General features: G+C 47.0%; 1 protein-coding gene across 2 annotated transcripts in view; it reads left to right on the top strand.

Annotated features, from left to right (window-relative positions):
* The window catches only part of SLC6A15 (solute carrier family 6 member 15), a 73,260-nt gene that overhangs the window by 41,357 nt on the left and 17,381 nt on the right, over positions 1-14,522 (top strand). For both annotated transcript variants that reach the window (XM_075344779.1, XM_075344780.1), the window contains 2 exons: positions 9,904-10,145; positions 10,231-10,423. In XM_075344779.1, the coding sequence (XP_075200894.1) occupies positions 9,904-10,145; positions 10,231-10,423 (435 nt within the window). The remainder of the gene's footprint in view (positions 1-9,903; positions 10,146-10,230; positions 10,424-14,522) is intronic.

Genomic DNA, 14,522 nt, shown 5'->3' with positions numbered 1-14,522 from the left:
GAAAAAACTCAGGATTTGTGCTTTAACAAGATGAAAATGAACGTTTGCTTTCAAACGAACATTCAGTCACCAGCTGCAATTGTCATCAATGTCAACAAACTACCTGCCATTAACATAAGCAGTGTCTTGTCTACAACACGGACAAGAGTAGTATTTGCTGTGATTTTATTCACTTCGGTCTATGTGGAAAATCACACAAACAGTGGGGAAAAAGTATTTAGTCAGCCACCAATTGTGCAAATTCTCCCACTTAAAAAGATGAGAGGCCTGTAATTGACATCATAGGTAGACCACAACAATGAGAGACAAAATGGGAAAAAAAAAATCCAGAATGTCACCTTGTCTGACCTGTAACTTCTTCTTTAAGAGGCTCTTCTGTCCTCCACTCATTACCTGTAGTAATAGCACCTGATTGAACTTGCTATTAGTATAAAAGACATCTGTCCACAACCTCAAACAGTCACACTACAAAGTCCACTACTTTGTCAATACTTGGTCGAGTAACAGGGTGCTCAATATGCTCACTTTCCTAGTGGCCATATCCTTTCCAATTTTTCTGGAGCTTGGGCCTGATCTCCCCACCGGCCCTCCTGTTGGTGGGTTATGAAAAAATGCTCCAGTTTCCCATTGACATCCATTATGCTCATTACTCGAGTCAAGACGTTCTGCGATTCCTATTAGCTGGATTCAAGTAATTAGTTCTCAAACATTTTAGTGCTCGCTCATCACTAGTCTAGAATCAAATGATCTAGAACTAGTGAAGTGAAATGAAGAGAACTTGTAACCATTTTTTTCAGAATTGAAGCAAAAGTATCACCTTCTGCAGCTCCTGGACTGCATTCTATGCAGGTGCACCTTGTACCCTGACTCCCCTTGCAGACCCCAGAAATACCATTATAAAATCTGCCGCCACATATGTAAATGAATCGTTCTGATCAGATGGGCATCCTTTTCTTCAGTTCCTGTCCCTCCTTTTTCCGTTGTTCGCCGTTCTCCTTTCATGGTTGACATGGGTGATGTCTCCCTCATCATCCAAGTTTCTCTGCAAAATCTCGCGCCTGTGCAGAGTCGTTCCTGACTTGCGCAGGCGCAGTTTACTCTGCCCCATCACGGGCAGAGCCGAAAGCATAGGTGCGCTTGCTCGAGACGGTGAGGTCTTTGTGCATGCGCAAGAATTAGGTCGGATACGAGGATGACGCAGGTGAAGTCATCCATATTGCCAGCTATAATCTCGTGCCTACGTAAAGAGCTCACCGGCTCGCACAAGTGCACCTATGTTTTTGGCTCTGCCCGTGATGGCGCAGAGTGAACTGAGCCTTCGTGAGCCGGGAATGACTCTGCAGAGGCACGATATTTTGCAGAGCAACTTGGATGATGAGGGAGGCGTCACCCACATCAATCATGAAAGGAGAACGGCAAACAATGGCAGAAGAAGGGACAAGAGCTGAAGAAAAGGACGCCCATCTTACCAAGAACAGGGCACCCATTCAACCAGAACGGTTAATTTACATATAGTACAGACCAAAAGTTTGGACACACCTTCTCATTCAAAGAGTTTTCTTTATTTTCAGGACTCTGAAAATTGTAGATGCACATTGAAGGCATCAAAACTATGAATTAAAACATGTGGAATGAAATACTTAAAAAAGTGTGAAACAACTGAAAATTTGTCTTATATTCTAGGTTCTTCAAAGTAGCCACCTTTTGCTTTCATTACTACTTTGCACACTCTTGGCATTGTCTTGATGAGCTTCAAGAGGTAGTCACCGGAAATGGTCTTCCAACAGTCTTGAAGGAGTTCCCAGAGATGCTTAGCACTTGTTGGCCCTTTTTCCTTCACTCTGCGGTCCAGCTCACCTCAAACCATCTCGATTGGGTTCAGGTCTGGTGATTGTGGAGACCAGGTCATCTGGCGTAGCACCCCATCACTCTCCTTCTTAGTCAAATAGCCCTTATACAGCCTGGAGGTGTGTTTGGGGTCCTTGTCCTGTTGAAAAATAAATGATGGTCCAACTAAACGCAAACCAGATGGAATAGCATGCCGCTGCAAGATGCTGTGGTAGCCATGCTGGTTCAGTATGCCTTCAATTTTGAATAAATCCCCAACAGTGTCACCAGCAAAGCACCCCCACACCATCACGCCTCCTCCTCCATGCTTCATGGTGGGAACCAGGCATGTAGAGTCCATCCATTCACCTTTTTTACAAAGACACGGTGGTTTGATCCAAAGATCTCAAATTTGGACTCATCAGACCAAAGCACAGATTTCCACTGGTCTAATGTCCTTAATCCATAATCTTAATCCATAATTCCTTGTGTTCTTTAGCCCAAACAAGTCTCTTCTGCTTGTTGCCTGTCCTTAGCACTGGTTTCCTAGCAGCTATTTTACCATGAAGGCCTGCTGCACAAAGTCTCCTCTTAACAGTTGTTCTAGAGATGAGAAGGTGTGTCCAAACTTTTGGTCTGTACTGTACGTGGCAGCAGATTTTCTAAAGCTATTTCTGCGGTCTGCAAGGGGAGTCAGGAACATGGTGCACCTTCATAGAATGCAGCCCAGGAGCTGCAGAAGGTGATACTTTTGGTTAAATTCTGAAAAAAACTGGTGACAGGTTCCCTTTAAGCCCTTAAAATTTCCTGCTTAATTTTCAATACATTCTCTAGTTTGAATATTAGCATTTAACTATATTCAATCGATGTAAGCTACAATCTTTGGTGCCCATGCAAAATGCTTCCGCCCTTACAAGGGCAGCACCCAAGTCAGGTCAAGCTACCCCAATGGAGATATACCCCTCCCAATGCGTTTCCCTCTCCGCGTTACCAGAGAGTTCATCAGGGGAGATTAATGTGTACAACCTGCAATGTGTGCTAGTGGCCAGTGGTCCCACTGGCCACTAGCACACACACAGAAATCGAGCTGTGTGTGAACACATATGCGACCAACGTGCTGTGTGTTGTATATTCCTGCCATTGCAGGTTGTACACATTAATCTCCCCTGATGAACTCTCTGGTAACGCGGAGAGGGAAACGCGTTGGGAGGGGTATATCTCCATTGGGGTAGCTTGACCTGACTTGGGTGCTGCCCTTGTAAGGGCGGAAGCATTTTGCATGGGCACGACAGGGGTAGGAATTATTGAAATTGCTGGTCCCTCCTCTTTTGTCTGATTTTGCCCTCTTCCGCCTGTGGTTCGTTCCGGTGGTGTGTGATCTGCTCGGGAGAGACATATCGGGTGAGATCCATCCTTTTATTATCCCTATTGTTTATGCACTGCACTTTATCTATTATTCTATTAAGGTCTATTGTTTTTAGACAGTAAAAATTAAAAGTTACATTTTAATCCTTGCTATATTGTTGTTCATATCAGGATTTGGGTTGCACCTTGTTGCCTTTAGGCAATTTTGCTTTTCTACAATCTTTGGACATAAAGAATGAATAACATTGTTATGAATGCTAGTTTTTTTATTGGTAGAAAATGTACAATGCATAATTAAGGCTATGTGTGCTCGTTACGTTTTTTTCCGCGTTTTGAACTACAGCATAACTGCATGCGATCAGCTTCCCCAGCAAAGTCTATGAGAAAGCCGAAAAATCAATGCACACGCTGCGTTTGTAAACGCAGCGTTTTGGATGCCCAAAATCGCTGTGGAAAAAAAAGCAGCATGTCACTTCTTTTGTGCGTTGTAACTGCGTTCTCCACCCATTGAAATCAATGATGTGGGTCAGAACGCAACCAAAATGCACTTGGACTGCATTTTTGTTGCGTTCTGCATGCTTTTTTGACAAGCAAAACGCAGGTCTTTTCAGTCTCTGTGATGTCGGTCAATTTCTGTCTGTGGATGTCGGTGAATCTCTCTCTGTCTGTCGGTTGGTCTCTTTCTCTGTCAGTTAGTCGCTCTGTCTGTCTCTCTCTCTCTCATACTCACTGATCCCCGATCACCAGCGCGGCACTGCACGGCGTTCACACTGCTCCGGCGGCTTTTCCTCTTTTGAAAATGCTGGCTGCTCATTATTCAATCTCGTATTCCCTTATTTCCCCGCCCACCGGCGCCTATGATTGGTTACAGTCAGACACGCTCCCACGCTGAGTGACAGCTGTCTCACTGCACCCAATCACAGCCACAGGTGGGCGGGTCTATATCATGCAGTAAAATAAATAAATAAATACCGTGTTTTTCCAAAAATAAGACACTGTCTTATATTTTTTTTGCCCCCCAAAAAAGAACTAGGGCTTATTTTTGGAGGAGGTCTTATTCTTGGAGAAACACGGTTGAGGGTAAGTTTACCCCCCAAAAAAGCACACACCCCCCACTTCCCAGGAGACTCATACTCACCAGACCAGGACGTCTGCGTGATTCAAAGGTCCTCCTGTGATCTCCGGTCGGTGCTGCACGCTGTCCTACCCTGCTGCTAGCTGACACGCTGACACACACAGCAGATCACAGGCACACACAACAGATCACACAAACACAGCAGATCACACACAGCAGATCTCACACACACACACATACACACACACACACACACACACACAGCAGATCGCAGATATACAGAGCAGATCACACACAGCAGATCTCACACACACACACACACACACACACACACAGTGGATCGCAGATATACACAGCAGATCACACACAGCAGATCGCAGGCACACACAGCAGATCGCAGGCACACAGCAGATCACACACACAAACACACATAATGTTAAGGTGAACTCTTAACCAGAGATCACTAGTTGCCTACTGCCTGGCCTAATTGGTGTGGGTCGAGTGCATGCTTGAAAAATGAGATCAGACACAGTCGGATATTCATCTTTCCTCGACAGAAGTCAGCCCATGCTCTGCTTTATTACAACTGAGATTGCTCTGATATAACCTTGCAAAGGGGCATGTCCGGATGTGTTCATTGGTCAGTGGGTCGAACAATGTATTAGTCCACGAGCTGATTGGTAGGCGTCATTGTAGGCGGGTCTATGACATCATTGGATGGATCCATGGCGAAGGTGATGGGAGGGACGTCATCTGGTGAATCCATGCTGGATGGTCTGGTCTGTAATGTCATCTGATCTTTGGGTTGATCTTATATGGTATCTTCTTACACCTGGACATTCCTTGCATTCCAGGCAAGGTGTGGAGAAACAGGCAATGACAGCCACCTTTATATCTGTGTCATGTATATGATCTGAAACCTGAATTATGTAAGGCAAATCGACATATTTCCCACAATGCTCTATGTCCAGAGGTTAATTAAGTATTTCATTTTATGGCTCTCCTCAACAACACAGCACATCACACACACAGCAGATCGCAGATATACACAGCAGATCACACACAGCAGATCGCAGGCACTCACAGCCGATCACAGGCACACACAGCCGATCATAGATACACACAGCCGATCGCAGAAAAACACACACACAGCAGATCACATACACACAGCAGATCACACACACACACAGCAGATCGCAGATATACACAGCAGATCACACACAGCCGATCATAGATACACACATCCGATCGCAGGCACACAAAAGCCGATCACAGATACACACATCCGATCGCAGACACACACATCCGATCGCAGGCATACACAGCCGATCACAGATACACACATCCGATCACAGACATACACAGCCGATCGCAGAAAAACACAGCTGTTCGCAGACACACACACACACACCACATCACAACACATCCAGCACTTACGGCCGCAGGGAATGAGAGCAAGTCACGTGTCCGGCCGCAGGTCCTGTTCCTTGCGCTCCACTGCACTGCCTCTCAGGAGAAGAGATCGGTGTCTCTGGATGAGGTGAGTATGTATGCGATCTGATGTGTGTGCGATCCGATGTTGGTGTGTGTGATTTGATGTTTGCATGTGATCCGATGTTTGTGTGTGCAATCTGATTATGTGTGCGATCTGACTGTGTGTGCGATCCGATGTTTGTGTGAGAGATCTGGTGTGTGTGTGAGATCTGGTGTGTGTGTGAGATCTGGTGTGTGTGTGTGTGTGATCTGATGTGTGCGGGTGTGTGATCACTGCAGGTCCTGCCGCTCAGTGTCGGGTGAGTGTGATTGCCGGGTGCCGCTATGTATAATGAAGTGTCCTGCTGTATCTGTATCTTTTTAGCTGCACGGACACTTCATTATTGATCCGCGACTGGGGCTTATTTTCGGGGAAGGGCTTATATTTAAGCCTTTCTCCGAAAATGCTGAAAATCCCTGCTAGGGCTTATTTTTGGGGGAGGTCTTATTTTTGGAAAAACACGGTAATTTAAAAAAAATGACGTGCGGTCCACCCCAATTTTGATACCAGCCAAGATAAAGCCACACGACTGAGGGCTGGTATTCTTAGGATGGGGAGCGCCACATTATGGGGAGCCGCCCAGGCTAACAATATCAGCCAGGAGCAGCCCAGAATTGCCGCATCCAATACATGCGACAGTCCAGGGACTTTACCCGGCTCATCCCGAATTGCCCTGATGCGGTGGCAATCGGGGTAATAAGGGGTTAATGGCAGCAGCCCATAGCTGCCACTAAGTCCTAGGTTAATCATGACAGGCATCTCCCCGAGATACCTCCATAATTAACATGTAAGTGAAAGTAAATAAACACATACCCCCGAAAAAATCATTTATTTGGAATAAAAGATAAAAAAACACCCTCTTTCACCACTTTATTAAAATCCCCAAATACCCCTCCAGGTCCGGCGTAATCCAGAGGTCCCGCGACACTTCCAGCTCTGCTACATGAAGCTGACAGGAGCGGCCGTAGAACACCGCCGCTCCAGTGAGCTCCACACAGCAACTGAAGTGAATCGCGCTGACAGCGGGGACGTCAATGAGGTAATGCCGGTGTATGTGCGGTGATGATGTGTGCGGTGATGTAGGTGGTAATGTCGGGATGTGTGCGGGGATGTCGGCAGTAATGTTGGGATGTGTGTGGGGATATCGGCGGTAATGTCGGGATGTGTGCGGTAATGTCGGGATGTTTGCGGGGATGTCGGGATGTGTGCGGGGATGTCGGCGGTAATGTTGGGATGTGTGCGGGAATGTCGGGATGTGTGCGGGGATGTCGGCGGTAATGTCGGGATGTGTGTGGGGATGTCGGCGGTAATGTCAGGATGTGTGCGGGAATGTCGGCGGTAATGTCGGGATGTGGGCGGTAATGTCGGGATGTGTGCGGGGATGTCGGCGGTAATGTCAGGATGTGTGCGGGGATGTCGGCGGTAATGTTGGGATGTGGGCGGTAATGTCGGGACGTGTGCGGGGATGTCGGCGGTAATGTCGGGTTGTGTGCGGGGATGTTGGCGGTAATGTCGGGATGTGGGCGGCAATGTTGGGATGTGAGCGGGGATGTTGGCGGTAATGTCAGGATGTGTGCGCGGGAATGTTGGGACGTGTGCGGGGATGTCGGCGGTAATGTCAGGATGTGTGCGTGGGAATGTCAGGATGTGTGCGGGGATGTCGGCGGTAATGTCGGGATGTGGGCGGTAATGTCGGGAAGTGTGCGGGGATGTCGGCGGTAATGTCGGGTTGTGTGCGGGGAAGTTGGCGGTAATGTCGGGATGTGGGTGGCAATGTTGGGATGTGGGCGGGGATGTTGGCGGTAATGTCAGGATGTGTGCGCGGGAATGTCAGGATGTGTGCGGGGATGTCGGCGGTAATGTTGGGATGTGTGCGGGAATGTCGGGATGTGTGCGGGGATGTCGGCGGTAATGTCGGGATGTGTGTGGGGATGTCGGTGGTAATGTCAGGATGTGTGCGGGAATGTCGGCGGTAATGTCGGGATGTGGGCGGTAATGTCGGGATGTGTGCGGGGATGTCGGCGGTAATGTCAGGATGTGTGCGGGGATGTGGGCGGTAATGTCGGGATGTGGGCGGTAATGTCGGGACGTGTGCGGGGATGTCGGCGGTAATGTCGGGTTGTGTGCGGGGATGTTGGCGGTAATGTCGGGATGTGGGCGGCAATGTTGGGATGTGGGCGGGGATGTTGGCGGTAAAGTCAGGATGTGTGCGCGGGAATGTCGGGACGTGTGCGGGGATGTCGGCGGGAATGTCGGGTTGTGTGCGGGGATGTCGGTGGTAATGTCGGGATGTGGGCGGTAATGCTGGGACGTGTGCGGGGATGTCGGCAGTAATGTCGGGTTGTGTGCGGGGATGTCGGCGGTAATGTCGGGATGTAGGCGGTAATGTCGGGATGTGTGCGGGGATGTCGGCGGTAATGTCGGGATGTAGGCGGTAATGTTGGGATGTGGGCGGGGATGTTGGCGGTAAAGTCAGGATGTGTGCGCGGGAATGTCGGGACGTGTGCGGGGATGTCGGCGGGAATGTCGGGTTGTGTGCGGGGATGTCGGCGGTAATGTCGGGATGTGGGCGGTAATGTCGGGATGTGTGCGGGGATGTCGGCGGTAATGTCGGGATGTGGGCGGCAATGTTGGGATGTGGGCGGGGATGTTGGCGGTAATGTCGGGATGTGGGCGGTAATGTCGGGATGTGTGCGGGGATGTCGGCGGTAATGTCAGGATGTGTGCGGGGATGTCGGCGGTAATGTCGGGATGTGGGCGGTAATGTCGGGACGTGTGCGGGGATGTCGGCGGTAATGTCGGGTTGTGTGCGGGGATGTTGGCGGTAATGTCGGGATGTGGGCGGCAATGTTGGGATGTGGGCGGGGATGTTGGCGGTAAAGTCAGGATGTGTGCGCGGGAATGTCGGGACGTGTGCGGGGATGTCGGCGGGAATGTCGGGTTGTGTGCGGGGATGTCGGCGGTAATGTCGGGATGTGGGCGGTAATGCCGGGACGTGTGCGGGGATGTCGGCAGTAATGTCGGGTTGTGTGCGGGGATGTCGGCGGTAATGTCGGGATGTAGGCGGTAATGTCGGGATGTGTGCGGGGATGTCGGCGGTAATGTCGGGATGTGGGCGGCAATGTTGGGATGTGGGCGGGGATGTTGGCGGTAAAGTCAGGATGTGTGCGCGGGAATGTCGGGACGTGTGCGGGGATGTCGGCGGGAATGTCGGGTTGTGTGCGGGGATGTCGGCGGTAATGCCGGGATGTGGGCGGTAATGCCGGGACGTGTGCGGGGATGTCGGCAGTAATGTCGGGTTGTGTGCGGGGATGTCGGCGGTAATGTCGGGATGTAGGCGGTAATGTCGGGATGTGTGCGGGAATGTCGGCGGTAATATCAGGATGTGTGCGAGAATGTCGGGTTGTGTGCGGGGATGTCGGCGGTAATGGGATGTGTGCGGTGAAGATGATAATCGGGACGCCTCACACAGACAGAGCTGCGGTATGACAATGAAGTCGGGTGCAGTTCACCCGAGTTCATTCTCATTGTGCGACTCTGTGTGTGCTGTCAGCTGGCATGTAGCAGAGCTGAATTGCCGTGGGAACGCACTGTCAAAAATGCATCCAAAATGCATGGAAAAAGCATCCAAAATGCATGCGTTGTGGATGCATTTTATTTTAGAAACACAGTGTCCAGTCTGCCAGAGGGTACGTTCTTTTCCGCACTGCAGAGAACGCAACGTGCACACATGGCCTAATTGTAGCAATTTATATGACCTACCAGGCGCTCTGTGCTGGTGGTGATAGTGACCATTATTGACACCAGTATATAGTGCCACCTAGTGTTACGTAACATAATTACTTCTCTCATATAGAGACATAGTAGGAATATTTGAAATGTTTAATGTATCTCTTAGATACTTTAAATATGTTTTCCTCTCCCTTTTCTTATCATAGTCCATTTGACTTTGCAGAGGCGCCATAAAAGTCTAAAGATGGTTAAAAAAAAGAAAAGTAAAAAATATCAGATTACAATATATAAAGGGCAAATAACTTTGGAACATTATGCCGCCGGCACAGTTGCTGCAATCATTTCTTAGTAACTTGTTTTCTCATTTCAGCTTGAAATAATGCTAGAGCCCAAGGTCTGGAGAGAAGCAGCGACACAAGTGTTCTTTGCTCTGGGTTTGGGATTTGGAGGAGTTATTGCTTTTTCAAGCTACAACAAGCGAGACAACAATTGCCACTTCGATGCCGTCTTGGTCTCATTAATCAACTTCTTTACATCAGTTTTGGCAACATTGGTTGTGTTTGCTGTGTTAGGATTCAAAGCGAACATTATGAATGAGGGCTGCATATCTGAGTAAGAGTTTGAGATTTTTGTTAATATATAATAGTCACAAAATGTAACATCAGCATGTAAAAAGTAATCTTCTTTGGTGTTGTAGGAATGCAGGGAAGATTGTAAAACTGCTGCAGACGGGCAATCTCAGTCACAGTGTTATTCCGCATCATGTGAATTTCTCCAGTATCACAGCACCGGATTACCAATTGGTGTATGATATAATTAAAAAAGTGAAAGAAGAAGAATTTGAAGGGCTTGGGTTGGCAGCTTGCCAGATCGAAGATGAACTTGACAAGGTAAATATTACCCCATCATTTTTTATTATTTATGTATTGTATCTGTTTGTTTCCTAATTTTAAAAAGTGCCTTAAAGCGGCTGTCCACTACTTTTACATTGATGGCCTATCCTTAGGAATGGTCATCAATGTCTGATTGGTCAGCATCCCTGCTGATCAGCTATTCTTGGTCCCACAGTAGCAGGCAGCTGGAAACGCTCAGTTTTCGAGCTGCCGCGTCAACTGATAGCGTCTACCGGTCATTCAAATCAATAGAGGGCGGATGAGCAGCACCCAGACGCGGCCGCTATCAGAAGACGGGGCAGCTCCGGAACTGAGTATTTCCAGCTGCCTGCTGCCGCCAATGGCTCAGATATCAGCTGATTGGTGGGGGTGGGGGGCTGATCAGACATTGGTGACCTATATTAAGGGTAAGCCATCAATGTAAAAGTAGTAGACAACCTCTTTAAAGGTCTGCCCTTAGATCCCTAAATAGTATATTTTTGTGAAGTCTTTCCTTTAAAAGCTTATCCATTTTTTCTGCAAATCTTTCCTTTTCCTACTTGACTAAAAGGAAACATTCTTTAAACAGTCTCAAAAAAGTATTTCTAAACAAATATTCATTATAGTATTTAAATATTTTTTTAAAAAAACCCATAAAGAATGACACAAAGTATAATAAAAAGTATTGGGGATCTGAAATACTGTATAACCAGTTAACACGTAACCGGTATAATTACAGTGCCTTGCGAAAGTTTTCGGCCCCCTTGAAATTTTCAACCTTTTCCCACATTTCAGGCTTCAAACAGAAAGATAAAAATTTTAATGTTATGGTGAAGAATCAACAACAAGTGGGACACAATTGTGAAGTTAAATGAAATTTATTAATTTAAACTTTTGTGAAAAAAGAATAAACTGAAAATTGGTGCGTCGTCCCATTTACTTTCAGTGCAGCAAACTCACTCGAGAGGTTCATTGGGGATCTCTGAATGATCCAATGTTGTCCTAAATGACTGATGAGGATAAATATAAGCCTCCTGTGTGTAATTAAGTCTCCGTATAAATGCACCTGCTCTGTGATAGTCTCAGTGTTCTGTTTAAGGCCCGTTTCACACGTCAGTGAAAAACACAGACGTTTACCGGTGGGAACCCATCGCTACCAACTTAGAAACATCAGGTGCAGGTCAGAGGGACATCACCGTTACCTGCTGGGAGAGCAAGTGCAGCCGTCCGTGGGAACCGTCTTTCCAGCCGTGTGGTTTACCGTAAAACTGTGTCAACGTCTCAGGCTGAGTGAGTACCACAGTGCCGCAAGGCACAGCGCTGCCCCCGCGTCCCTGCGCCCACCAGGCCCTGCACCTTCCACGCCATCACCGGGCCCCGGGATCACCAACCCCTACCCACGGAGGGGCAACACAACACCTGGCTGCTCCGCATCACCACTCCCGGGATCCCCATATTGAGCAGCGGTGGTGCTACAAATCACCACAACCGTGGGTGGCGTCACGGACAATCTCCCCTAGAAAATACCCCTTTCACTCACGGGCGAGGAGTGCCGCTCGAGAACCCCCGGGATCCGGCCCACCGCTCGAGCCACCACTGAGCAGCAGCAGCCGGACCCGAGCAGGGGGGTGAGCGCGGTGCCGGCACCCTCCTCCCTGCCCGCGACACCTGCAGCAGCTGCTTCCGGGTCGGCTGTGTCGCGCATAATGAATATGCGCGACAGTAATCAGCCGGCACAGAATGAGCAGGGAGAACGGGCTGCAGAGGACATCGCTGGACGCCGGGTGAGTTAAAATGTTTATTATTTTAAATGCACGTTTTTTTCTGGCACGTGTTTCACGGACCACACCACTGCGTGGTCCATGGAACATCAGTGATGCCAGAAAAAAATGGACATGTCTCCGTGCAGCAATCACGCACATGCGGGTACGCCGCATGGAGACACGTGCAGTGACAAATCACTGACGTGTGAGCAGACCCATTCATTATAATGGGTCTGCGTATGTCAGTGATTCTGGTACGTTTAAAAAAAAGCACAAACGTACCAGAATCACTGACGTGTGAAAGGGGCCTAAAGCACAGAAAGCATTATGAAGACCAAGGAACACAACAGGCAGGTCCATGATACTGTTATGGAGAAGTTTAAAGCTAGATGTGGTTACAAAAAGATTTCCACAACTTTAAACACCCCAAGAAGCATTGTGCAAGCGATCATATTGAAATAGGAGTATCATACCACTGCAAATCTACCAAGACCCGGCCGTCCATCCAAACTTTCATCTCAAACAAGGAGAAGACTGATCAGAGATGCAGCCAAGAGGCCCATGATCACTCTGGATGAACTGCAGAGATCTACAGCTGAGGTGGGAGAGTCTGTCCATTGGACAACAATCAGTTGTACACTGCACAAATCTGGCCTTTATGGAAGAGTTGCAAGAAGAAAGCCATTTCTCAAAGATATCCATAAAAAGTGTTGTTTAAAGTTTACCACAAGCCACCTGGGAGACACACCAAACATGTGGAAGAAGGTGCTTTGGTCAGATGAAACCAAAATCGAACTTTTTGGGCACAATGCCAAATTATATCTTTGGCATAAAAGCAACACAGCTCATCACACTGAACACACCATCCCCACTGTCAAGCATGATGGTGGCAGCATCATGGTTTGGGCCTGCTTTGCTTCAGCAGGGACAGGAAATATGGTTCAAATTGATGGGAAGATGGATAGAGCCAAATACAGGGCTATTTTTTAAGAAAACCTGTTGGAGTCTGCAAAAGACCTGAGACTGGGATGTAGATTTATATTCCAACAAGACAATGATCCCAAACATAAAGCAAAATCTACAATGGAATGGCTCACAAATAAATGTATCCAGGTGTTAGAATGGCCAAGTCAAAGTCCAGACCTGAATCTAATCGAGAATTTGTGGAAAGAGCTGAAAACTGCTGTTCACAAACGTTCTCCATCCAACCTCACTCAGCTCCAGCTATTTGCAAAGGAAGAATGGGCAAGAATTTGAGTCTCTCGATGTGCAAAAACTGATAGACACATACCCCAAGCGACTTGCAGCTGTAATCGCAGCAAAAGGTGGCGCTACAAAGTATTAACTTAAAGGGGATGACTAATATTGCATGCCCCAATTTTCAGTTTATTATATTTTATAAAAGTTTAAAATAAGCAATAAATTTCATTCAACTTCACAAATGTGGCCCACTTGTTGTTGATTCTTCACCATAAAATTAAAATTTTTATCTTTATTTTTGAAGCCTGAAATGTGGCAAAAGGTTGAAAAATTCAAGGGAGCCGAATACTTTCGCAAGGCACTGTATATGTTATTATCAGAGAGCAGAAAAGCATTCTACTCTATCAGATTGTCTACAAACATTTAAATGGATTTCTGTTGACAGCAGTACCAAAATAGACCACTAGATGGCAGTCAAACCACAATATAATTTTAATTTGAAAAGATGTGGTATGTCGACTAAATTAAGAAAAGTAAAAAGCGAGGGCAAAAGATTCTTTTGGAAGTCCTCCACACCATCCAGAAGAATGGTTCACTACTAAAAAAATGGTGTATCGCTAAAAACAAGAATACATTAACAGCAAGTGAACAGACACCAGAGAATCTAATGAGCAGACCACATGTTAGCTGTGCCCCCTGGAATTCATGAAACCAAATTCATGGAAAGTGGATACAGTAAAAAAGTGATCAGATAAGCATTGCAGCATAAAAGAGATGAGTTACTTGCCCCCCCCCCCCCCCCATTCCCCCCAAAAAATGCAATCCCAGACCATCAGGCAATATTTATCTCACATTACAATGAAAATTGGTGGAAAATGAAAAAGCTTTGGAAAAATATTGACCTTTATTGACAACAGATTCAATGACTGCCATCTAGTGACCTATTTTGGTACTGCGTTCAACAGAAATTCACTTAAATGTTTGCATGAAATCCAATACTTATACATATACAATTGTACCAGTCATGTGTTGACTGGTTATGCAATGTTTCACATCACTATTACAGTATTTTATTATCTTTTGTGTCATTCTTTGGTTTGTTTGTTGTTTTTTTTTTTTAATAAATATTTAAATAATAAAATGAATATTTTTTA

This window comes from Anomaloglossus baeobatrachus, chromosome 4 (assembly GCF_048569485.1).
Source record: "Anomaloglossus baeobatrachus isolate aAnoBae1 chromosome 4, aAnoBae1.hap1, whole genome shotgun sequence".
Classification (NCBI taxonomy): domain Eukaryota; kingdom Metazoa; phylum Chordata; class Amphibia; order Anura; family Aromobatidae; genus Anomaloglossus; species Anomaloglossus baeobatrachus.
Note: the sequence above shows the minus strand (reverse complement) of the source record. Positions and strands in the feature narration are given on the sequence as shown.